Source organism: Neofelis nebulosa, chromosome 7 (genome assembly GCF_028018385.1).
Source record: "Neofelis nebulosa isolate mNeoNeb1 chromosome 7, mNeoNeb1.pri, whole genome shotgun sequence".
In the NCBI taxonomy this organism is placed as follows: domain Eukaryota; kingdom Metazoa; phylum Chordata; class Mammalia; order Carnivora; family Felidae; genus Neofelis; species Neofelis nebulosa.
Window position 1 is genome coordinate 111056204 of NC_080788.1, and position 27657 is coordinate 111083860.

The following is a 27657-nucleotide window of genomic DNA, read 5'->3' on the forward strand; positions in this document are numbered from 1 at the left end:
AGACGCTTAACTGACAGAGCCACCCAGGCACCCTCAGAGTAGCATTGTTATAGCAAAAAATTAGCAGCAATCTGAAAGTCCGTTACTGGAATAATAGTTAAGTAAACTGTGATAGATTTATGTAATTGTACCATACAGCACTATAAAATAATAAAGCAGATCCATTCAGTCAAATATGTCTTGAGTCCCTACTAAATCTAGGTGCTGGGAATAAAGCACAGAATATAGTAGATATGGTCCCTGCCTTCATGGAGCTTCAATGCTAGTGAGGAAAGAATATAAAAAGCAAACAAGTAAGATCATTTCAGTGCTATGAACAATATACTACAAGATAATGTGATAAAACCATACAGGAGATGGGGAGTCCATTAGATAATATGACCAGGGAAAGCTTCACTGAGAGGATGCTATTTAAGCCGAGATGTGAATATTGAGGGGGAGCCATCTATATGAAGAGGTAGACGGAGTGTTCCAGTCAAGGGAGGTGGCAGTGGCAAAGTTTGTGATGCTTGGTTAGAGAAATAGGCCTTTGTGATTGGAATAGAGTTAAATTCTTTTTTTAATGTTTATTTTTGAGAGAGACCGAGAGCGAGTGGGGGAGGGGCAGAGAGAGAGAGGTTGAGAGGGAGACACAAGATCCGAAGCAGGCTCCAGGCTCTGAACCGTCAGCACAGACCTGACCTAGGCTGGAATCAGACACTTAACCAACTGAGACACCCAGGTGCCCCTGGAATAGAGTTTTAAGTCAGAGTGAGGTAGGGGCCATAGGGCCTTGAAGACATTCTTAAGGTGTTTGGATTTAATTTCAGTTACAGATCTTCCTCCACTTCACACGGGTTTATGTCCTGGTAAACCCACTGTTAAGTTGAAAATACCTAACTCAAAATGCATTTAATACTCCTAATCCACTGAACACAGTTTAGCCTAGCCTACCCTCAATGTGCTCAGAACATGTTAGTCTACAGTTGGGCAAAATCATCCAACACAAAGCCTATGTTATAATAAAGTGTTGAATATCTCATGTAATACACTGATTACTGTACTGAAAGTGAAAACCAGAATGGTCGTATGGGTGCCGAATGGTTACGAGTGAATCGGTTGTTTACCCACGTAATCACGTGGCTGGCTGGGAGCTGTGGCTCGCTGCCACTGCCCAGCATCACAAGAGTATTGTACCACATATCGCTAGCTCAGAAAAGATCGGAATGCAAAATTCCATATACAGTTTCTAGTGAAGAAGTATCACTTTTGCACAGTCATAAAGTTGAGAAGTGGTAAGTGAAACCATCATAAGAAACCATCTGAATGACATTCAAGAATAACCTCATGTTTTCTAATAGAACTTATGAAATATTTTTTAAAATGCCTTTCTGCTGTAAGCATTATTGAATTTTAGAAATGTTCTAGTGAACATTTATGTTCGGCTTTATTTTTAAAAAATATTTATAACTTGATACAGTGCTCTACAATTTTAAAATGTTTTATGTTACAAGGGTCTTATTTTCAGAAATACAGCTTAAATCTTCAGGGTTCATACCAGGTTCATGCTTGTAATAAAGTAGTTTCACCTTATCCAGCATTCTCTTCTGTTTGTTTTAGTTCTGAATGAGATTCTTAGACTTTCTTCTTTCTTTTTTTTTCCTTTTTTTTTTTTTTTTTGACTTGTTACTTTAACATGTATTGGTTAAAAAATAAATAAATAAAGGGGGAGGGAGAAGTTTTCAACGTCATTTCAGGATAACTATTTCCTGGTATAAAAAGACATTATTCTCAAACAATAACTGTCTAAAAAAAAAAAAAAATACATCATGCAAAGTTTTAAAAAGTTTCACTGAATGTTTCAAAACTCTGGGAACAGATTGTATAGTAACCATTTTGACCAGTTTTTGCCGAAGAAACACAAAACCTTGCAAGTCAACTCAAAGGCAGGCTTTGCGGCAAAGGCCTGCTGACCACAGCCCAGACTTTCTTCTTTCTTTTTCATTTACACATCCATCCCCATGGCTAGCAACATTTGTTCAATGAGTTACAGAATTCCTGAGGTTATTGGCGTCTACCTGTCTCCCTCTACTTTTATTTTTTAGCAAAGAACTATGTTTAGGGTGATTACGATTCAGAACTATTTGAAGAGTATGTTGAATTAGGTAATACTTAGCAGTCACTTTAAACCTTGTAATTCAAATCAATGTTATTACTCTCATAAAGCAATTAATTCATTGTTTCTTTTTGGAGAAACTTGTAACTTTCTTAAAGGAGTATATACAAACTTTTTGTGGACAGGACAAGATATGCTCCCTCAACTCTATTTCCTCAACAAAAACGGACTAAAATTCTTTTTTTTCCATTAAATTTCAGTATTCTAATACAAACAATAGAAATATTCCTTTTGTTTTTACTCGGTCTACAACAGTTTAATAAACTTTTAATGTCGAAAGGGATTTTAGAGAACATCGAGTCTAACCTCTTCATTTAATGTGTGAGGAAATTGCGTCTCACAGAAGACAGAGCTAGTGCCTAAAGGTATAGCAGATTAGAGTCGGAGTCCAAAATCAAATCAAAACAGAACTTCTGGTCTTCTGATTTCTTCATCTGTAACATACTGGCTTGAATGTATTTCTTGTATTCCGCATAACCTGTTTTGTCACTGTGGGTTTAGGAGAAAACAGACACGGGATGGGAACGTGAAGCCAATGCCAGTTTGGCACTAGCATCTTCATGCAGAATGGAATTCGTGCACAAAGACTTTCACAAGAATGGACAAAAGAATTCTGTAAAGTGTCAAGGTCGGGACTGGAAAAAACCACTGCTTGCAAGCCCAGAATCTGAAACCAGCTTTATAATAGACTTTAACATATGATGACATGGAATACCCGAAAGCCCCCAAAGGCAGAAGTCTACAGTCTTTCCTTCTGACTTCTAAAAGCGCCTCATGGAACAGTCCCCCAAGTTTCACTGGAATGAGTTTCAGGTGAATGGTGTACATGGAACGCCTACACGTGCAGGTCTGCAATAGCCAGTAACATGTTTGAGGCCTAACTGTAAGGTAAAATATAAGACAATACGGTCATTATGTCTTTTTCAGATAGGACACCCCCACCCCCACCCCATGAAGCAGTCAAGAGCCTTTTGATCAATCATGTTGAATCAGGAAAATTAGGTGGTCATGGGTGTATCGGGGATTACCTCACACATGGGGAACATATCTTGGTGTCTGTGATTCTACTAGCAAACACCCTTCCCACACTCACCTCAGACTTTTCATAACTCAAGCGGTTGGGGTTCATCAGATGTGCGATAGGTTCTGACCTCTCAATCCAGAGTCTCAGTATGGTGGGTTAAGAATTACGCTGAAGAACGCCAGTGTTATTCCCAGAGTGGCTGGAAAGCCCAGAGTGAGTCCCCTGGGAGCTAGTCCTCGCTGTAGAACGCAGAAAGCCTACTTGTAGCTGGTCTGCAGCCTCTTCCTTATCCTCGTGACCTGTTCCCTCATGGTCTGTCAGCGGGTTTCTGGGTATGTCATTAGTTTGTTTTACTTCCCTCTAGTGAGGGTTTGGAAGGTGAGGGGAGTAGTATAACTTCATATTCAAAGTCCTAACTCACTGGGGTCTCCTCCTCTAACTGCATCTGTGGAAGTCGTGATCTCATGTCACCAAAATCAAGGCCTTGGGCTTCTTGATATAAAATCCAAGATTAATATATGAAATTACCTTATTTTTCCTCTTAATAGGTAAACAAGACTTAAAGCAAAACACATTAGCCTTTTCATTTATCACAGATAAAAAAAAAAAGAAAAAAGTATCTATCAAACAATAGTTTTGATTACCTTCAAGCTGGGTGTAATTTCTTTTTTTTTTTTTTTTTTTTTAATTTTTTTTTCAACATTTTTTATTTTTTATTTTTGGGACAGAGAGAGACAGAGCATGAACGGGGGAGGGGCAGTGAGAGAGGGAGACACAGAATCGGAAACAGGCTCCAGGCTCTGAGCCATCAGCCCAGAGCCTGACGCGGGGCTCGAACTCACGGACTGCGAGATCGTGACCTGGCTGAAGTCGGACGCTTAACCGACTGCGCCACCCAGGCGCCCCAAGCTGGGTGTAATTTCATCCCTGAGCTAAGTGAGTAATAAATACTGCAGCTCTTCTACTGGTAAAGAAAGGCAACACTTCATTATTTATACGAATTTCTTATTAAACATTTTAACAAACTTTTCAACTTTATATCCTACTACTCTCTTCCAGGTACCTGACCACCTGCAGTGCATTTGTTTGCTAACCATGTCTAACGCACTCCCATTTTTGTGCCTTGGTTCTACTCATTTCTTCTACCAAAGATGTATCCTTTGCCTCACCACAGTGCTCTTAGCCCATCCAAATTTTCATTCACTTGGAACTGTTCAACACTGCATCCTGAAGTTATAGTCTGCCTGCCTGAGGAAGTAATTAAGATTGCACATAATTACAGGCATACCTCATTTTACTGCATTTCACAGATATTGCGGGGATTGTGTTTTGTTTTTTAGAAATTGAAGTTTTGTGGCAATCCTGTGTCGAACCAATCAGTGCCATTTTTCCGGCAGCATTGGCTCACTTTGTGTGTGTGTCACACGTTAGTAATTCTTGCAGTATTTTAAACTCTTTCCTTATGATGATGATCAGTGATTACAGACTCATTGAAAGCTCAGATGATGGTTAGCATTTTTTAGCAATAAAGTATTTTTTAAATTAAAATATGTCAATTGGGGTGTTTTTTTCCTAGATGTAATGCTATTGCACACTTAATAGACTACAGTATAGACATGACTTTTATATGCACTTTTTGGTAAAACAAAAAATTGATTTGACTCCCTTTACTGTGATACTCACTTTATCCCAGTGATCTGAAACCAAACCCACAATATATGAGGTACGCCTGTATCTGCTAATAATATTATAGATTTATGAATTTGGTATGGAGTTGCTGTATATGAGCTCTAAGATCCTATATAGATCTAAAATGTTTTATAATTCTATAATCCCCTTAACATATGTAATGTGGGAAAATGTAGATGATTTTTAGGAAAGATAGAAAAAATATTTCAGATGTAAATGCTGTATTTGGGTTTATAATTGATTAATGTTACTTATAAATTATGCTGTATATTTAGACATTATATGTTAATTTTAAAAATTTACAGCTTGTGTCCATAAATGAATTTTGGGAATATACTGCCAAGGGAAATGTTTTTAAAATATTTATTTTGTAACACTACTTGAAACATTTTGCAGAGTGGAAAATGTTGAAGGAGTATTAGTTCAGTTTTTTATGTTCACTATTTCAAGGCTGTTATCATAGTACTTCAATGAGAAATAACCAAAAGTAACACTATCCATTAAAATGAGTTTGGCGAATTTCATCCCTAAATCAACCCAGATAAAAAGAGGGGCAAAGTAATATTCTCAAGATTACACTTCTATAGCTTATTAACTGGGAACAAATGTTATACCCTCATTTATACAGAACACTTTTGGCAGATTCGCTTTTAGTTTTTTTAGTGTTTATTTATTTTTGAGAGAAAGCATGCACACGATCAAGCAGGAGAGGGGCAGAGAGAGAGGGAGATAGAGAGTCCCGAGCAAGCTCTGTGCTGTCAGTGCAGAGCCCAAGGAGGGGACGAGGGGCTCAAACTCAGGAACAGTGAGATCATGATCAGAGCTGAAACCAAGAGTTGGACACTTAACTGACTGAGCCACCCAGGAACCCCTTAAAAAAATTTTTTTTTTACCATTTATTTTTGAGACAGAGTGTGGGTGCACACATGTGTGTGTAAGTGGGGGAGGGGCAGAGAGAGAGGGAGAGAATAAAATTTGCTTTTAAAGAAATAATACCTTGGGGCGCCTGGGTGGCTCAGTAGGTTAAGTATCCCACTTCAGCTTAGGTCATGATCTCCTGGTTCATAAGTTCGAGCCCCTGCATCAGGCTCCTCTGCACTGAGAAGGCAGAGCCTGCTTGGGATATTCTCTCTCTCTCTGCCCCTGCCCCACTCACACACTCTTTCTCTCAAAATAAATAGACTTTTAAAAAGATAAATAATAATTTGTACATAAATCACATTCTATAAAACAGGGCACTGAAGTAATTACAGGCAAAACATTTCAAGAATCTAAATTATCCTTTAAATATTTGCATGGAAAGTGATAAAATTCCTACCAGATAAATTGGAAGCATTTATTTACAAGCTAAAGTTTTAAAACAACTAAAACAAGTAAAAAGTAAACTATTACATAATTTTTTACTTTTTTAGATCATTAATCTCTTTGAGAACCTGTTGGAAGTTGTAGAATTTTTCCCTCAGAAAAATGTACATACTATATAGCCTGTCTATGGATTGAGTATTCATTCAAAATATGTGAATCAAATGCCTGCTGTCCCAGGGACCCAGAAGTAAATAGAGGCACAGGCTATTTTTTGTTCATGGAGCTTATATCATAAAGACAGAACATTTGAAGCCAATAATACATAAGCAAGAGAATCCCAGGTTTTGATATATGCTATAATGAGATTTCAGTTAAGAGAACCCCTAATACAGGACAAAGGAAAAACCTCAAATCTGCACTATTTGTGTTTTGTTTTTGTTTTTTTTTAATTTTAAGTTTTTTATTTTGAGAGAGAGAGCAAGCAGGGTAAGGACAGAGTGTGAAGAGAGAGAGAATCCCAAGCAAACTCCTCACTGTCAGCACAGAGCCTGATGCAGGGCTCAAACTCACAAACCGTGAGATCATGACCTAAGCTGAAACCAAGAGTCGGCGCTTAACTGACTGAGCCACCCAGGTGCCCCTGTGGTAATTTTTTTTTAAAAGAATCCATTTTATATCTCCTAAGAAAAGGTCATTATGTAACAAAAACTTTGAAAACATGTATTAAATCAAATACTGCAAATAGCATAATAGGTAAGGTAAGTGTATGAACTTTTAAAACCTGAGATAATGGACTTGGTGACATAAACCTAACAACGTTGTAGACATCATGATATAATTGGTTAGTATAGGTCACAAAGCAATTTCACAATTCATTTGGCTTTCAGAAAATGGGGGGAACCTCCTAAAATACAAACATATTCTGTCATATCCTGTTGCTTGCAGTGCTAGGGGCTGGGCTGTTTTAAATGGTGGAAAATGCACCAAGACTAGGGGTGCATGGGTGGCTCAGTTGGTTAGGCTTCCGACTTTGGCTCAGGTCATGATCTCACAGCTTGTGGGTTCAAGCCCCGCATCGGGCTTTGTGCTGACAGCTCAGAGCCTGGAGCCTGCTTCGGATTTAGTGTCTCCCTCTCTCTCTGCCCCTCCCCAACTTGTGCTTGCGCGCTCTCTCTCTCTCAAAAATAAACATTTAAAAAAAATGCACCAAGACTAAAGATGATGAAAGGAGAAAGACAAATTTATAAAATACCAGCTAGTTGAAATTAACAAATTAGTGTTTATTTCTGGAAACTTTTTTTTTTAAATGTTTCTTCTATTTTTCTTTGAATTCTCCCTCCTGTCTTATAAGCAGGGCATGCTTTGTTTATAAAGATGTGTAGTGGGCTTAAAAATGGAGAGTTTTCTAAAATGTCCTTTACAGTTAGCGTGTTAAAATTTATTTTTATTGTGCTATTTGCAGCTTATGTAGTAACCACAATTAAAATTTAAGTGTGTAAAGAGGTTTTTTTTTTTTTTCTTTTTAACTTAAGTACACTACAGAAGAAACTGGAAGAACATGACCAAATCTGACAAAATATCCTGCATGGTACCATCCACTATGTCCGGTTACAGTACTCTTCTCAAAATATTGCTTGTTCCCTTTCCAAAAAAATCTCTTTAGCAAACAATAAAAACTCCCTTCAGAAAAACTAATTCAACTTTTAAGTTGAATTTTAAAAATTGGTCCTTACTCATGTCCAGATTAAACAGATTTTTAAATCTAGTGAAAACCTTGTTAACAAGAATGAAATTGTTTTGCTAATAAAAAATCTTTGCAGTATAAAATTATGTGATCATATATTCAAAATTAAAACATTCTAGTATTTACTCCTCCTTAGGGAATATTTTATGAACATTTTCTTTTATACTCCTATCACTGAATTTTTGTTGTGTTTGAAAGACACATTTACTAAAGATTATAAAGGAAGCTAGTAAATAAAAACAATTATACAAATCTACTGTAGTCACATTGTTTTACATTAGGTCTTCTAATGAGTTTCTGGCAGACCTAGGTTTTGCAATTCACATATCACAGCATTTTCAAGTTGCAAAATGAAATGTCCATATGTTAATTCAGCTTTAAAAAATACCTATTCCTGGGGTACCTGGGTGGCTCAGCTGGTTAAGTGTCCAACTCTTGGTTTCCACTCCTGTCGTGATCTCCTGGTTGTGAGATCAAACCCCACGTCCAGCTCTGGGATGACAGACAGCATGGATCCTGCTTGGGATTCTTTCTTTGCTCCTTGCCAGCTAGCACACACTCACTCTCTCTCTCTCTCAAAATAAATAAACATTAAAACAAAACAAAACAAAAAAACCCTGTTCCTGGAGCGCCTGGGTGGCTCAGTCAGTTAAACCTCCCACCTCAGCTCAGGTCATGATATCACGGTTCATGGGTTCGAGCCCTGCATCAGGCTCTGTGCTGACAGCTCAGAGCCTGGAGCCTGCTTCGGATTCTGTGTCTCCCTCCCTCCCTCAGCCCCTCCCCTGCTCTCTCCCTGTCTCTCAAAAATAAACATTAACAAAAACAAAAACCTGTTCCTAATACTGTGTCTAATGCCTGAGACAATGAATTGGCAGTCAACTACCTATAATACCATTGGCCACAGATTCTGCTGAAACATTTTATTCATGTTTCTTAATATTATGAAACTTTTTACTAAAAGTACAATGTCAGAATGATCACAATTGGAGCCCAAAGTCAGTTTGAACCCTGAAGAATTTCTTTGATATCTTCTATTACTGAAAACAACTCTGGTTTTGAATAAGATGCTTCAGAGGAAAAGCCTGCTAGAATGAAAATCCTAAATATATTTTATAAATATCAGATAATACAGAGAACAAATGCAAAGAAGGTAAACAAAACAAAATACTCTTCAATTCTGAATTTGGCTTTTATTTTAAAATACATTTAGCATGGAGATACCATAGGACAGAAAATAATAAATCACAAAGAAATGGAGTATTTTCAAATACCTTTTAAGCTAGATATAAAAATTAATAAGATAGCATAGACCCAAATTATGGGAAGTAGTTCCTAAAATTCAATTCATTAAACACATTTTGAAAGAAAAGTTCTTTGCACATTTTCCAACGTACCGATATGTTCCTAAGTGCCTCGGTTTCGACTAACAGCTAAAGATCCCAAATTTAGTTGTTTCACTTAAAATTATCATATTCAATGTTGGTAAAAATTACCATGTCCCTAAATTCTCAATCGGAATTATAAAAATATGAGTTCAAATAGTTATGCTGTCCAAAATAGAAACATCTTAAGTGATACTTCTGGATAATCAGACAGATATTGCACTAAAGTCAGTAATTCCATACCTGATGCTCATTTATATGGAAAGTTAATTCTCTTAAGAAAAACTTACTACAAATAAACTTAATGTTAACCTAATTACAACTACACTTCAAAATATAAAGGCACAGACAGAAGAAAGAAATGTTTAATACCCAAATTTTCCACTGTGAAAATAATAAAAATTGAAAAAATAATAGGATCTAAAATACTGATACTTTCAGATTTTATAATTTACCTTAAGTAGCTAATAAATGGGTATTAAAAGTTAACACTGCTAGATCCAATCCTTTCCAAATAATTTAGAAAAATGGTTTGTTTATAAATTAAGTGTGTGCATTGTCCCATCTATAAATTTCAATTACATTTCCATTCATTGGAAGTATCTACCTGCAGTATAAACAATCAAGACAATGTACAAAAAATATATCTTGTTCCTAAAACTTACAATGCACAGAAAAATACCTACAAAAATGGAAATATTTATCCATTTAGCTACCCAATAAATTAGTGAGAAAGTTTAACCCATTCCACATTTCTTTCCAAACAAAGGCTAAAGAATTGAGGGTGGCTTGCTTCTAGCCCTGTTAGTTTGACATGTATTTTTAAAACATTTGCCTGATTATATGTAACTTAAGATAAAGATAGTATCTTATTTTTGTATCACAGTATACATGGCATTTTTTAATTCAGCAACAGAAAGGCACAATTAGCAAGCAATAAAATTCAGTACCTGAATTATTAAACTGATGTCCAGAACAACTGCAAATAAAGTACATTCAACACAGTGTACAGAATTGAAAAAAAAAAAAAAAACCCTAATTTTTCTGAAAATTTGGTCCATTAAAAATGCCTCCCATGCTCAACATCATGGGTAACATGAAAGGTGACGGCAGTGTAAAAAGAGGCAGTAAAACATTATGTGGTGGCATATGAATTCTGGTCTAGTAATTACGCAATTCAATTAGGAAATGGTTCCCATAGTAAATAAATGTTAAATATATCTGTTAATAACAACATGCCTGTACTAAATCCAAATATACCGGCACACTGTTTGCATATTATTATTGATTTTATAATACAGCCCCACAGTTTAAAATAACTTAGGTATATTATTTCATATATAACATACATTAGATACATAATTGTACATTATGTATCTTAATATATATTATATATAACTCGAATTCATAACAGCATAAAACTCTCCAAACATTACATGAACATTCTAAATGGATACTTATCATTTTCTCAGTGTTGAAATAGCTCAGCTCACCTAAAACAATATCTGGATGTGCAATGATAAAATGCACTGACTCTTACAAATTTACTTAAATAATTATTTAAGTTAAATTCCTGCAAAAGCCTAACTCTGATTTGGCTTTTAACTAGGATATATTTTTGGATATCAGTAACTGATACCCTCCTTTCTTATAAACAGTATTTTTGCATCAAGAGATACCAATAAAGAAAAATACATAAGGAACCAAAAATGTGATAGAGAAACCAACCATTCCATAGGTAATATACCGATAAGGAAGTTCAACTTCCATGTGTTGTCTTGCTTTTCGAATATCATCACATGGTATACTGAAGATTTTACAGGCTAAAGGAATGGTGATCCTTTTCATTATATCTCTGACTATTAGTACAAATACCATCCCGATGAGGATCCGCAGTATGGCTTTTCCAAACATAGTCACGGTAATGGGGGGCAGAGCTAATGGTAGTATATCCAGAGAAGGATCTAACATTAGCCCCACGTTATGGCTAACATGAGATCCACATGCAATTCCAGCACCACTTCCTAGAATCTCAGCTGTGTCTCCTCGGGATGTACTCCAGGTGTCAAGAGTGAAAGAAAAGATCCCCAAGGCTAAATGAAGCCCGATGATGATTAATGGAGCATATTTGTGAGTTTGGTTGAAGTCGTCAATCAGGTCCACAAACGGATAGAAGATAGCTAAGATTAAAATGGTATATAGGAATCCGGCAATAATATCCTGGGAAAAGAGAAAAGTAAAGTTGTTCAGCATAACACTCTTTTTGACATTTAAAAACATATATTTCACATTTTCAATGTTAATACAGATTCTTTAGATGTCACATTTTCAAACTTTACTGACCATATAATACTAAACATTTAGTGATAATAAAAAGATTAATTTGATAATAATAATGAAAGTATTATGTTTTTGGGGCGCCTGGGTGGCCCACTCATTTGCGCATCTGACTCTTGACTTCGGTTCAGGCCCAGATCTCATGGTTCATGTGATCAAGCCCTATGTCGGGCTCTGTGCTGACAGTGCACAGCTTGCTTGGGATTCTCTCTCTCCCTCTCTCTTTACCCCTTGCCTGCCTGTGCTCATGCATGTGCATGCATGCCCTCTCTCTCAAAATAAACATTTAAAAGTTATGTTTTCATAATTCTACCTTTTTATAAGCTAACTACATATATACTATATAAGATTTATATTTAAATCCTTAACAATAAACTCTGCCTAAATTGTGTAGTTTTTTTTAACTTTTTTAAAAAATTATTTATTTTATTTAGGAGAGCGAGTGGGGGCACCTAGGTGGCTCAGTGGGTTAAGCGTCTGACTTCAGCTCAGGTCACGATCTCACAGTTTGTGAGTTCGAGCCCCGTGTCAGGCTCTGTGCAGACAGCTCAGAGCCTGAAGCCTGCTTCGGATTCTCTGTCTCCCTCTCTCTCTGCCCCTCCCTTGCTCACGCTCTGTCTCTCTCTCTCAAAAAATGAATAAACGTTAAAAAAAAAAAAATTTTTTTTAAAGGAGAGAGAATGCAAGCAGGGCAGGGGCAGAAAGAGATGTGGAGAGAGTGAATCCCTAGCAGGCTCTGCACCTGCAGTGTGGAGCCCAACGCAGCGCTGGAAACCCATGAACCATGAGATCATGACTTGAGCAGAAACCAAGAGTAAGACACTTAACCAACTGAGTCATCCAGGTGCCCCATGTGTAGTTTTGATTTCTGGGAAATTACACAGCTGACCCTTAAACAATGTGAGGATTGGGGTGGCCACCCCACATACAGTAAAAAAACTCATATATAACTTTGACTCCCCCAAAACTCAACTACTAATAGCCCACTACTGACCTGAAGCCTTACCAATAACTAAACATCAACTAACACATATAATTAATGCTATACATGTTATATACTGTATTCTTACAGTAAAGTAAGAGAAATAAAAGAGTAAAGAGAAATAGAGTAAAGAGAAATAAAAATGTTAAGGAAATCATAAGAGAAAAGATTCAGTACTATAAAAAATCTGCATATAAGTAGACCCATGCAACTCAAATCCATGTTGTTAAAGGGTCAACTGTAGTTGCCTAATGTTTTTCTGTCTTAAAATTTTTATTAGGTAATAACTGATACATAGAAAAAGATACGTAGAGTGTATATGAAGTTATAAAATTCATATCTATGAAATCACTGCTGCAAAAAAGATAATAATATTACCAGTACTTTGAATCTTTTGTATGCTGTCTCCCAACTCTATCACTCTGTATCCTCCACAAAGGCAATTATAACCCTGAGCTTTGGCTGAAAAAATACAGTAAAACCTTGGGTTGTGAATAACTTGTTCTGCAAGTGTTCAAACATTTCTAATAAATTTTAATTTGATAAACGAGTGATGTCCTGCAATACAAGTAGTACATGATGCCGAATGTCACATGATCATAACTGAGCCAATGGTTTTTGAAATTCACTTTGATATACGAGTGCTTCAGATTACAAGCATGTTTCTGGAACAAATTATGCTCACAAACCAAGGTTCTACTGCACTTGTTAAAAGCTTTCATCACATATCTCCAAACAAACAAAAAATGATCTAGTTTTGCTTCTGAGCTTATAAAAATGTTATATAGTGCACAGTTCAAGATTCATTCCTTATATGTAGTTGTAGGTCATTCACTTTCCCAACTGTGTAATACTTCGCTGTGTGATTATACAGTTTACTTATTCATTCTTCCACTGGTGGTCATTTAAGTTGTTCATAGGTTTTGGATTAGTTTATTGGCTATGGTTGAGCTTGAGTGCTTTCTTAATTAGTATCTCTTCTTAAACCAACCAGGAATATTATAACCAGTGCAACCATTTTTTTTGTTTCAATGTTGCCTGGTGTGGGCAAGAGTTTCCTAGAAACAGAATGGCAGAATCATAGGGTATGTGCATGTTCCATTTTATAAGATTAAAAATTTCCAAAATGTTCGTAAAAATTTACATCCCATCAGTTCTGCATTTCTTGATGTTTAAATTGCATTTTCCTGGGGCGCCTGGGTGGCGCAGTCGGTTAAGCGTCCGACTTCAGCTAGGTCACGATCTCGCGGTCCGTGAGTTCGAGCCCCGCGTCAGGCTCTGGGCTGATGGCTCGGAGCCTGGAGCCTGTTTCCGATTCTGTGTCTCCCTCTCTCTCTGCCCCTCCCCCGTTCATGCTCTGTCTCTCTCTGTCCCAAAAATAAATAAAAAATGTTGACAAAAAAAAAAAAAAATTTTTAATTGCATTTTCCTGATTTTTTTATAAGATTATGAGTTATTCCTTTTCTCTGTAATGTATATTTGTGTCTTTTTGTAACCATTCTTTTAGGGTTTTTTTCTTGTTGATTTACATGATTTTTTTCATATGGTATTCATATATAAATCCTTTATCAATAAAATCTCTTATCAATAACATGTTCTGTAAACATCTTTTTTTGGATTTTGTAGCTTGCCTTTTCATTTTCTTTATGGCACCTTTTAGTGAAGAGAAGTTCTAAATTTAATGTAGTCATATTTATCATTGTATCTTGTTTAAGAAAGCCCTCTCTGCCACAAAATCATAAAGGTATACTATTCAAAAAGTTTTTAAGTTTGCCTTCCACATTTAAGACTTCAGTATATCCTCAAACTCTTGCCATTGTCCTCATTGTGCAGAAGTTCAATGACTTTGTCATGGATCAGTGAAGTTAACAGTACAATGCACTGTTCTAAACTATGTAAAATTCTAAATCAGAATACTGTGGAATAGAAGAAGGGCTGAAGGTACAGACAATTCCTAAAGAGAGTAAGAACTATGAATGTGCAGCTAAAAATTTTGAAGAATTTAAGTTCTTTAGCCACCACCTTCCTGGGAAGCGTATCACACTGTAGACACTCAAATATTTATTGGACGAATAAATGAATCCCTTACATGAATCTATTCTAACAAAATCTACTAAATTACTTGTAAGTGAATCTTTACTCTGTTTTCAACAATTACATTACAGGCATCATTAAAAAAAACATTTTAAAAATTTATTTCTATATAGAACAAGTTTTTCCTGATATTTTCCAATTCTAAAAATATGAGATTTAAAAGCAATTGTGTTCTCTTTATATAAGTGACTGCTTTCATAGTAGGTCGAAGAAAAATATAAGCAATTAACAAAATGTTTATCAAATTATGAACTAAAGCAGTATCACTTGTGTATTCAAACTTCCTAGAAGGCATATAAAGCATTTCATATCTGGCTTCTGCCTATCCTAACACTTCAATGCCAGGGGCCCCTGGCTGGCTCAGGCAGTAGAGCATATGACTCTTGATCTCGGAGTTCTAAGTTTGAGCCCCACGATGGGTATAGAGATTACTTAATAAAAAGAATCTTAAACACAAAACGCTTCAATGCCAGGTCCCATAATGAATTTTAGACTATTTCTCTCATCTTGGAATTATCTTTCCTCCTCTATTTTAGGAAAACCATTACATAATCCTTTGAGACTCAGTTCAGGCACCTCTCTTCTCCATAAACTTTCTCTTCTCCTACCCCATAATAAGGAATTCCCTCCTCTTTACCTCCATAGCATCTGCTACAAAAGTTACCACATTGTTTTCCATTTTTTGCTTTCTATTTCTATTAGAAAACCAAAGGTTCACAACCTCTGTACCCTTTAGAAGTCACTAAACAACTTTATAAATATTGATGCCTGGGCCAATCCTCAGAGATTCTGATTTAACTCAATTGAAGTGCGAGTAGGGCATCAATTTTTTTTTTAATGTATATTTATTTTTGAGAGAGAACAAGCAGTGGAGGGGCAGTGAGGGAGGGAGAAAGAGAATCCCAAGTAGGGTCCACACTGTCAGCACAGAGCCCAATGTGGGGCTTGAACTCAATGAACAGTGATCATGACCTAACCAACTGAGCCACCCAGGCACCCTGGGCATCAACTTCTTTCTAAAAAAAAAAAAAAAAGAAAGAAAGAAAGAAAAAAAAGAGCTCCCCAGAGGCATCTGAGTGGCTCCATCGGTTAAGTTTCGGCCTAGGTCATGATCTCACCATTCGTGTGAGTTTGAGCCCCATGTTGGGCTCTGTGCTGACAACTCAGAGCCTGGAGCCTGCTTCGGATTCTGTGTCTCTCTCTCTGCCCCCTCCTCCACTCGCATTCTGTCTCTCAAAAATAAATAAAAATGTTAAAAAGTATTTTTTTTAAAAGATAAAAATTTTAAAAAAGCTCCCCAGTGATTCTGTTGCGCAGCTCCAGTTGAGGAACCACTGCATTACATATTTACATTACATATTACCTATTTAGACAGTGATCTCTCAAAAGCAAAGTCTTTATCTTATTTATACATATACCCAATGGCTGGCACACAGTAAGTAGGCAATAAATATTTGTTTAGTTAAACTGAGACAGAAATTCTTTAGATTCATCACATTGACTATATAATCCTGCTTGATAAGAACTCTGTATGAGAAACAGATGAAACATAATTTCTTCAGTTTAGGCTAAAGACATTTTCAGGGAATAACAGTTTCTACACTGAAAACACTGAAAATACTAAAAATGCCTTTTTTTCCCCTTTCAAGGAGTGTTCAAATTTAATAAAAATTTATGGTTACATTAGCCATTTTTTTGTTTTATTTTATGTTATTTTAATGTTTATTTATTTATTTTGGGAGAGGAAGAGAGGGCGACAGAAAAGGCCAACCAGGCTCCATGCTGTCAGCGCAGTGGGGCTTAAACCTGGGCCGAAATCACGAGTCGGACGGTTAACTGACTGAGCCACCCAGGTGCCTCTGGCCAGTTTTTAAATAAAGAAAACTGGACTAATGTCATAGACCTAAGCATTTAATCTGATGGATTAAAGGTGCTCAATATATTTTGTTGAAAAAAAATGAATATTCAGCATTAGGAATTATATACTGGAGTGAAAAACTAAATTTTCAAATTTTTTTAACATGAGGTCTTCCATGAAAACTCAGATACATACTAAAAGTTACCTAAGAATTCTCATTAATTGAATTTTACTGCAGTTACTCAAAGACTCCAAAAGTGACCCAAATTCTGACCATACTTGTGGATACGGAGACCTCAAATTATGACTGTCAGACCTCTATTCTTCATATTTCAGATCACTAATTTCCATAGAATTACACTTTTATGAGGGTATAGTCCTTTGGTTGCTATCCTACCCTTTCTTCCCTACGATGTAATTAAAGGCACAGGTCTTGTGAAATAACTACAGAATTCTGGCTATCAGAATAGAAGCTGTTGCTTTATTTCTTATTTAAATTTCATGATAGGGCGCCTGGGTGGCTCAGTTCCTTGAGCATCCGACTTTGGCTCAGGTCATGATCTCACAGTCTATGAGTTCACGCCTCAAATCCAGTTCACTGCTGTTAGCACACAGCCTGCTTTGGATGCTCTGTCCCCCTTTCCCTCTGCCCCTCCGTCCTGCATCTCAAAAATGTTTTATTTAACATTAAAAAAAATAAATTTCGTGATTGATTCAAAAACTTTCAGAATTTGCTAATGTGGAAATGTCTGAGCCTTGTAATTCTCAGAATGTGTACCAAGTTAGAAGTTTTAAATGACAATTGATGTTATTTACATAAAACCATATATAATAAATTTACTGTAAAGTTAAGTGAAAGGAAGGGTTAATAGCTCTGAAGTTAGCTGGTTTTTTTATAGTTTTTTCTTACTATAGATATAAGTAGATGTTCATTCCTATAAAATGCTTATAGTACTTTATTAATTTTAATGTTTATTTATTTTTGAGACAGAGAGAGACAAAGCATAAACGGGGGAGGGTCAGAGAGAGAGGGAAACACAGAATCTGAAACAGGCTCCAGGCCCTGAGCTGTCAGCACAGAGCCCGACGTGGAGCTCAAACTCACGGACCATGAGATCATGACCTGAGCCGAAGTCGGAGGCTTAACCGACTGAGCCACCCAGGCGCCCGCTTATAGTACTTTAGAAAATGAAAAACTTAATCAATTAAATGACTTTTAAAGACATTCCTACATTTGACCACTTTTTAAAGTTTTTTTCATGTTTATTTCTTTATTGGGATTTAGAATACCAAGCAGGCTCTGCACTGTCAGCACAGAGTCCAATGTGGGGCTTGATCTCAAGAAGTGTGAGATCTTGACCCAAGCCAAAATTGAGTCGGACGCCTAACCAGATGAGCCACCCAGGCACCCCATATTTTTTTTAAGTTTTAATTTATTCTTTAAGTAATCTCTACACCCAAAATGGGGCTTGAACTCACAACCCTGAGATCAAGAGTAACACTTCTCTGAGCCAGCCAGGTGCCCCTACATTTGATCACATTAAGAATTCTTAAAAATAATTCAAAACAATTATAATTCCAGAAATATATTTCGGTATGACACAAAATATCCAAAATTTGTTGTCCTCAATTTTTTTTGGAGAGCTCCATGAATATTAAACTAGATTGTTTCAAGACTCTATACAAATTTACCTCCCTTTCTGATTATTAGTTATTTATATTATCCTGAATAGTGAGGGCAAACTGAGGCACCTAGGTGTCTCAGTTGGTTAAGCATCTGACTCTTGGTTTGGGCTCAGATCATGATCTCGTAGTTCATGAGTTTGAGCCCCATGTCGGGCTCTCCTGTCAGTGCAGAGCCCGCTTTGGATTCTCTCTCTCTGCCCCTCCCCTGCTTGCTCTCTCTCAACATAAATAAATAAACTTAAAAAAATAGTAAGGGCAAACTGAACTTCCAAGCAACAGAACCAGAAGGAAGGAAGGAATTAATTCAGGGCATAAACATGCTAGCTATCACTGTGATATCAATTTAATGTATGACATTAAAATGTATACTAAGTGGTTTTAAGCATTACAGCACAAAGTATGTAATAAAGGAAAGTTAATGTTAAAGGTAGCAAAAACAACTTAAATTAGCAAATTAAAAAAAAAAAAACCTTAGCACATAATTTTAGATACTAATCACAGATAACTTAATATTCCCTCAAAGTTAATAGATAATTACACATTTGAATGGAATATTCAAGGTTATCAAATTTATGGAAGGAAGAAGGTATCAAGTACCATAAATTCAACACAGATTTGTTACATATTAAGTCTAAACTTTTATCCTTTTCATTTCTTCCGATCAGGAAATAGACCTAGAGAGGCTGGTGATTTGCTGAGATTAGAATTCCAGGCTCCTATGATATCCTAGTGAGTTGCTGGGTGTTTTCAATTATAATATTTTATTTTATTTTATTTTATTTTATTTTATTTTATTTTATTTTATTTTATGTTGAGAGAGAGAGTACACGCACAAATGGGGGAGAGGGGCAGAGGCAGAGAGAGAGAATCTTCATGAGATCGAGAGAATCGACATGGGGGCTCGATCCCATGACCCTGGGATCGTGACCTGAGCCAAAATCAAGAGTTGGACGCTCAACCAACTGAGCCACCAGGCACCTCAATTATAACATATTTTAGGTGTCCTGCTTCTTATTTCAATATGATAGTACACTACTATAAGTGCACTGTTAAGGACAGATTTTGGAATATTTACCTTTAATTAAAATTCAGATTTAATACGCGATCATTATAGGAAAACTAGAAAATACAAATAATAACAAGTAGGTGGTGGTGTTTTTTGTTTTTTTTACATTTTATTCATTTGTGAGCGACAGAGACAGAGTGTGAGCAGGGGAGAGGTAGAGAGAAAGGAAGACGCAGAATCTGAAGCAGGCTTCAGGCTCTGAGCTGTCAGCACAGAGCCTAATGCAGAGCTTGAAAGACAAATCATGAGATCATGACCTGAGCCAAAGTTGGACGCTTAACTGACTGAGTCACCCAGGTGCCCCAATAAGCAGTTATTACCCAGGTACAGTTACTATTAAAACTCTCAATGTTTATTGCTCTAGATCTTTCTCCCTAACACGTTTTTGGATTTTGGGGGTTTTCTGTGTGTGTATATGGTTGTTTTGATTTTATTTCTTCTTATAAAAATGGGTTTGAGGTGTACTTACTACTTTATAATCTCAATACCTTTCTAAAAAGACTTTACACATATAGACACATAAAATTGTTTGGAAAATTTTGGGTACATGGATTTACAATATATTCATAATTTTACTAATACAGAAACAAAACAGTAGTTTGACAAGTACCCAGTCCAGTAACTTAAAAAATGGCCTGTGGTTTTATGAATTTAATATTTTTTAAGTTTATTTATTTAGAGAGAGAGACTGCATCCACACATGTGAGCCAGGGAAGGTCAGGGAAAGGGAGGAAAGAATCCCAAGCAGGCTCCATACTGTCAGCACAGAGCCTGATGGGGGGCTCAATTCCAAGAACCATGAGATCACGACCTGAGCTGAAACCAAGAGTGGGACACTTAACCGACTGAGCTACCCAGGCACCCCATGAGTTTAAATTTTGAGAGCTAGGTTTATAGCAAATAAATAGATGTAGTAACTCCTCTATACTTTTCTTGGAAGTAAGAAAATCAATTTAGGAAAGTAGGCGGATGTTGAAAATAAACTAAGCTGTTGCTCTTTGTGTTGTAACAAAAACATACAGAATTTATGGAAAATACTGAATGAAGTGTTCATTATAAATCATTTAGAATAAATGATAAATAACACAAGAAGCCTCTTCTTGTGTTAATGAAGACATCCACTTAATAATAATAGGTATCTAAGCACCTATTAGCAACTTGCAGGGCATACACTGCCTATAGCTCCATACTATTTTCACAATAAATAGTAAAGATACAAACTATGATCAAGAAAATAGTTAAAAGGGCACCTGGGTGGCTCAGGAAGTCAAGCATCAGACTCCTGATTTCAGCTCAGGTCATAATCTCAAGTTTCATGAGATCAAGCCCCACGAAGAGCTCTGTGCTGACAGCATGGAGCCTGCTTGTGATTCTCTCCCTCTCTTTCTGCCCCCCCACCCCTCTCCCTCTCTCTCTCTCTCTCTCTCTCTCTCAAAATAAATAAATAGAAAATAATTCAAAATGAAGGTAATTACTGAAATATTAAAATATAGGAAAAAGTGAAAATTGTGGGAATATATTAGATCCATAATGTAAGAAAGGGAGGGATTCATTATAGGTATAGTTTCATCCATCAACTATCAAATAATAAGCAATGTATTTCTTATTAGGAATAATTGTGGTTATAACACAGAATCATAGTTTGTAACGTCTGCAAATTACTCATGATTTTACTTTTAAAAAGAAATAAAAAATAAAAGGAAAACAAAAATTTGTAATACTACACACAATAAAATTCAGTAGCTAGTCTGAATAAAATTGATGAAACATTCTATGGGACAAGAAGGTTTTTGAATAAAGGACTAGGATTATCAGACTCATGATTTGAAAAATAATACATCAATATTGTTTTTAGGTCAGCTGATTCAAAAACAGAAGTCCAGTATATAAAAACTGAACTGAACTCAGCTTGAATGTTTGATCAATCCACTAAACATGTTTTTAAAGAACACATCTTTTATTATTTTTATTTTTTTTTTAATTTTTTAAGTTTATTTATTCATTTTGAGAGAGATAGGTAGAGCAAGCAGAGGAGGGGCAGAGAGAGAGAGGGAGAGAGAGAATTCCAAGCAGGCTCTGTCCTGTCAGCATGGAGCCCGATGTGAGGCTTGAACTCATGAACTGTGAGATCATGACCTGAGCTGAAACCAAGAGTCAGACACTTAACCAACTGAGCCACCCAGGAGCCCCAAAAGCCCATCTTTTAGAAAGTATATTAAATATAATCAGATTCTTATTCCCCTTTTTATTATGATAATGAACCTAAGGGTAATATCTAATAGCTTTATCTTCCAGAAATATCAGGGATCCATTTTTTATCACTCAAAGATACATAACCATTTGGTAAATTTTTAGGAGCAATATTACTAACTTTTGTAGTTGGAAGAGAATCATTAACAAGGCACAGAAATGGATAACATTTTCTTGTGACAAATGCTAGATATGATATAAAAATCGGATACTGGGGGCGCCTGGGTGGCTCAGTCAGTTAAGCGTCCAACTTCAGCTCAGGTCATGATCTCACAGTTTGTGAGTTCAAGCCCCGCGTCGGGCTCTGTGCTGACAGCTCAGAGCCTGGAGCCTCCTTCGAATTCTGTGTCTCCCTCTCTCTCTTCCCCTCCCCTGCTCACGCTCTTTCTTTCTCTGTCTCTCAAAAAATAAATAAATGCTAAAAAAAAAAAAAAAAGTTTTTTAAATGATACTGAGGCTTATAAAATTAGTAGAGATTAATCAGAAAGGAAATTATATGTAAATTCACAATTTGTATTAATACAATTAATTATAAAAAGTTGAACACAAATAATTTGCTTATTAAAATAGTATTTGGGACTTGTGGAAATTTACTAGTGAAGGGGCAGCTACTGGAGGCAAGCAGTCCAAGTTAAGAAATAGAGGGGCGCCTGGGTGGCTCAGTCGGTTAAGCGTCCGACTTTGGCTCAGGTCACGATCTCGCGGTCCGTGAGTTCGAGCCCCGCGTCGGGCTCTGGGCTGATGGCTCAGAGCCTGGAGCCTGCTTCCGATTCTGTGTCTCCCTCTCTCTCTGCCCCTCCCCCGTTCATGCTCTGTCTCTCTCTATCTCAAAAATAAATAAAAAACATTAAAAAAAAAAAAAAAAAAAAAAAAAGAAATAGAAACCCAATATTTCTACAGCTATGAAACAAGCTAATTAGATACTTTCATGAGTAGAAAATTCTAAAACTGTTAAATTGTTGCAAAGGACAAGAAAAATTTGATATAGCCAGTTATAAATTTTTTGATCACATGAATTAGTTCATATTTCTCCACTTTTCTGGTCCTTTATCTACTAAATACATAATACGTTCATAGAGTGCAGTAAGAGACACTACACTAGATGCAAGGGATAGTGAGGGAACATAGAGTTACTTTTCTTATGTTGCTTATTTTCTAGTGGGGGAAAGATAAGGAAAAAAGAAGTTGTAGTTGTGCCAGAATTATGCTCAAGATGCTCTGGGAGAAAGGTCATCTAGCCAGTCTAGAGAAAGGCAAGATGGGGAATGTAACAAGGCTTTTAGGAGATAAGAACACTTTTTGTGAATCCTGAAGAATGGATAGTTAGCTAGACAAAGGGAAAAGGGTATTCCAAGCAGAAGTTACAACTTTCCTAAAGGTATCGAGGTAAGAGACACCAATTACATTCGAGGAAACAAGTCATTCAGTATGGCGTCATGTTTGTGCTTTGGAAGTAAACTACAACAGGAGGCTAGACACCGTATGGAATGTGGTCAGACTGGAAGTAGGGCTACTAATTCAGAAGCTGTTAATTCCTCTGGTGATGAGATGGTGCAAGCTAGAATGTCAATTGGAAGGGGAGAAAGGGAGGTGAGTAGTTGTGGCTAAAGAGTAGAGGGTCCCTGTGCTGGTGCTTTTTAAACTGAATAGCATTCTTAAAATAAAGTAACTGTTGGAAGCCCTAAAGTACCGTTGGGGAAAAGAAGAAAACTAGAGTTTAATATGTAAATACAAGTGGCACCAGGATGGGTTAAGTTCATGTTGTTTCTAGTCAGTGGGTGTTCACTACTGAGTAGAGCTCGCATTGATGTCTATATTCACATTGCTGCTTTGACTCTGGTGGAGAGGCACAAAAGACCATAAGAAGGAAAATCAAATGGAGACTGGAAGACGGGAGAAACCTTATTCCTTATCCTGAACATAATACTTGGTTATTTGTGATTGTTGGGAACGGTTTCTAAAAAATACAATTACTACATCAAATGCTCACAAAACAATATGTTAATATATATATATTTTTGCAAAACAAAGAAGATTTACAGTAATATTTTCTCAGGTTTCTTATAAGTTTGAAAATGATTAAAAACTATAAAATAGCCTGTCATTTTCAGAGAAAAATAAAGCACTATGAACACAAATTTTCCTTACCAGAATGGAGTGCATTCCCATGTAAATTCTACTTAGGCAAACTAGAGAACACCAGCAGGGAATAAGAATCAGTCCACATAGAAGAGGATACTAAAGGGGAAAAAAAAGTAAAATGGGTTATATAAATTAGGTTAAATATAAACAAGGAAATAAAAAACATATCACTATACCACAGAACTCCACAAAAACAAGAACTATGTGTTTTTACTCCCCATTGTATTCCTAGCACCTAACACTAAGCATGGCACATAGCTGACATTTAAGAAAAAGTTTTGCATGATTTTAACTTTTGCATAATTGAACAAATGAATGAAATCTGGTGTTTCTACAACTCTTCATTGTGAAAACTGGCTCATTTTCATTTCTACGGTAAAGACTTAATCACCAGCATGCTGCAGAGGAAGAAAAATAGGGAGAAGACATATTTTTCATGTGGCTCCAAAATGAAATACCTCTGGAATAGTGCTTGACTCTGATCCGTGTAAGTGTCCTTCGTTTCCCTGCGAAGAAAAACTGAGCAGTGTCTCCCTCTCAGTTCCATCAGTGACTGCTACTTGTAGTTTCTGTTGATATTTCACCATCTTCTATTCAATATTCAACAACTTGTCATTTGTTTTCCACTTCTGCCCCTCCACTAAAATTTCAAATGGTAACCTTTCTGAGAAAAATCTTGGGGGGATACTGGGATCAGAAAGTCTTAAAAAGGGAAAACAATAAAATACAGACAACTCTTGGTATCAAGGGCACTAATGTTAAGAGTTGGCTTTGAATCTCCTTATATTAGAGGGAAGGAGCAAACAATCGATGGCCATGGTGGCAAGTTTGTGAAGGAAGAAGGAGGGGGGCACATCTGAAGCAGTAACACCCTATAATTGGAAATTTCTCCATAAAATTGAAGCTAACGCGGTTCAATCCAATAGGAAATCAACATGGTTCAATAACAAGTGGGGTCGAAAGAAGGGAATTAATTAAGACTGCAAGAAGACTGGTAAAGATTTGGTACGTACTTGTTTTGATTTGACTTCTCTACTGCATTTGACATAGCCACCACTTCCCTGAAAGTCTAAACACCCTTGATATCTACAGTATCACATTCTCCTGGTTCCTCTTTCACCATCTTTGGTTTTTTCGGTGTTTCCCGCACAAGAGCGTATCTTTCTGTTCCTGTTCCTTGAACACTAGCATAAATACATACATACATACATACATACATACATACATACATACGGATTTTGCCCTTAGTACTTATTGGTAGTCTCTGCTTTTCTTATTTTTTAACTACTACTTTGCAAGCTGAAGACCCATCTGTTTCCTTGGGTTAAGAATCATACAGCCATCTCCTGCATGTGTCTTCACCTTGAGGTCTCTATGGAGTTAAACTCACTATACTTCAAACCAATGTCATCATCCTACCACCCAAACTTGTGCCCCCTCTCATATTCTCTATTTCACTTGGAAACTTCATAATATACATAATAAACTTAAATGAGAAACATGAATTATCCTTGATTCGTTCCTTACCTTTCATATTCAACAAATAATCAAGTCTTGCTGATTTTACTTTCTAAATATTTCTTGATTCTATCATCTCTTCTCCACTCTACTTAAACTGCCCTTATTCAGATCCTCCTAGTTTCTTTTCTAGGCTCTACCTACTCCAGCCATTCTTCCACATGCATGAGGAACTTGGTTGATGGGGCAGACAGACATGTAACTATATAATGAGGTAAGTGCTATGACAGTATACTAAAAATTCAGATGGAGTCTAAGGGATGAGCACTTAAAGATGTTAGCAAAGTCATTCAGATAAAGTTAAGGTCCAAGTTGTCCTGAGAAATAAGTAGGATTTCACCTTTAGAAAAAAGGAGTACAGGGCAAAAAAGATAAAAAGCATCACAGTAGGAACACTGTGAGCAAAGGCTTATAGGCAAGAAATTGTAAGCAGTGTGATTTTCTAGGAGAATAAGCTTATGCTTTTGCTGAGGGGAAGGCACTAAATAGTAGACACAAAATATGCAAATTATATGATATTTAAATATATATAAATTATATATTATAGGAAATATATTAATAACATAATAAAATGTGTTCATTACGTTGGAGAAATAAAAGGAGAACAGGTGTTGAAACATTAATGTTCATCAAATATTCCTTATGCTCCTCTACATTTTCAGGTTCTCTTGAAGCTAGATTGGGACCATGTGATTAGTTTGGCCAATGAGCTGTGATGAAAGTGACTTATGCCACTTTCAATCATTCTGTGATCTCTCTCTTCCCTATTTATGCCACATGCTGAGATGGATCACAAGACAGGCAAACTGCCATCAGCCTCAGTCCCTGAAGTCCGGATGGTTTCACTGGTGAATTTTACCAGATATTTAATATCAATCTTTCTCAAGCTCTTCCCCTTGATTTCAGCTCAGGTCATGATCTCACTTTGTGAGTTTGAGCCCCTCATTGGGCTCTGTTCTGACAGCTCAGAGCCTGGAGCCTCCTTCAGATTCTGTCTCCCTCTCTCTCTGCCCCTACCCTACTCTACCCTGCTCTCACTCTGTCTGTCTCCCTCTCTCTCAAAAATAAACATTAAAAAAATTTTTTTTAAAATAAATAACATTAATATACACTTTCTAAAACAAAGTAACTAAATTGTATAGAAATATAAAAACCTCCCCCCACCCCCAAACAAATAAATAAACTTTAAATAAATAGGCAAGCAAGCAAGCAGGCTCCATGCTGCCAGCCAGGCTCGAACTCATGAAACTGTGAGATCATGACCTGAGCCAAAACCAAGAGTCCGATGCTTAACCAACAGCCAGGCCAATGCCTAACCAACAGAGCCACCCAGGCACCTCAATAAATAAAAATTTTCAAAAATATATTATACACTGGGGGGTGGAAGGGGAAAATATTACACACCATGACCAAGTGGGATCTATCACAGAAATGCAAGGGTGGTTCAACAAAGAAAAAATCAATGTAATATACTGTATTAATAGAATTAAGAAAAAAATATACATGATCATCCTTCATAATAAAAGGATTTAAAAAACTAGGAAAGAAGGGAATTTCTTCAACATGATAAAGGCCATTTATGAACTACCTACAGCTAACGTACTCAATGGTGAAAAAGTAAAAGGTTTCCCAAGATTAGAAACAAGACAAAAAATTCCTGATTCCCTCTTTGGAAACCAGAGTAGAAACAACAGAAACTTAGTAAATTCAGTCTTCCAGGCAGTTTCCAATTCATTACTTTATTCCAATTCCAATCTGTCAAAGAATTTTTTTACCTAATTGTCTCTTGGATAATCTAGCCCTACTTGCTACAAGGCCCCAGAGAATTTCTCCAGTTGTCTAATATGGATTCTGTGGAGATTTGTTTTTTAAGAAATCCCTATTCAAATCTCCAGGGTTGGGAGCAAATCTAGTCTGGGGCGGCAATAGCTCTTCCTGAGCTGCTTTAGCACTTGAGACAGTAAGTGGAATGGGAGCAATTAAATACAGTAATTTTCAAAATGCAAAAGGCATTGTCATGGGAAACTCAAGTTGTCTTCCCCACATTGGCAAATTTAGCAATTCTGTAAAAGTCCGTAAGAGCCCTCGTTTCTATTTTTTAAAAAGTCATCTTCCTCTTTCTCTTTGTGATAACAATCTAACCAACCTTTCTCTCACTTCTGATAGACACATATTTGTTGTTCTGTCCTTCCCTTGACTGTCACTCTCTACCCCTAATTCCTACCCAACCCAATCCTTTATTTCTGACAAATAAACTGTCTGGATTTTTTAAAAGCCAAAAGTGACGTTAGAACAATTACATGTCAATTTGTTCTTTACTGAAGGGTTAGTAGCTTAAATAATTTTACTGAACATAAAACTATGTACCAGGCACTATCCTAAGAGCTTTATAAATATTAGCTCATTTAATCATCAGAACAAC

General features: G+C 36.5%; 1 protein-coding gene and 1 long non-coding RNA gene across 2 annotated transcripts in view; one reads left to right on the forward strand and one right to left on the reverse strand.

Moving 5' to 3' along the window:
* The first annotated feature begins 1674 nt into the window (after positions 1-1674).
* Positions 1675-7673, forward strand: LOC131517334 (uncharacterized). The gene is made up of 2 exons (XR_009264529.1): positions 1675-3043; positions 4239-7673. It is a non-coding gene; the product is annotated as an uncharacterized LOC131517334 (long non-coding RNA).
* Positions 7674-9090: 1417 nt separating this feature from the next.
* The window catches only part of SGPP1 (sphingosine-1-phosphate phosphatase 1), a 35345-nt gene continuing 16778 nt past the window's right edge, over positions 9091-27657 (reverse strand). The window contains exons 2-3 of the mRNA XM_058739271.1: positions 23724-23813; positions 9091-11522 (exon numbers count right to left, since the gene is read on the reverse strand). Coding sequence (XP_058595254.1) covers positions 10971-11522; positions 23724-23813 — 642 coding nt within the window. The 3' untranslated portion in view covers positions 9091-10970. The remainder of the gene's footprint in view (positions 11523-23723; positions 23814-27657) is intronic.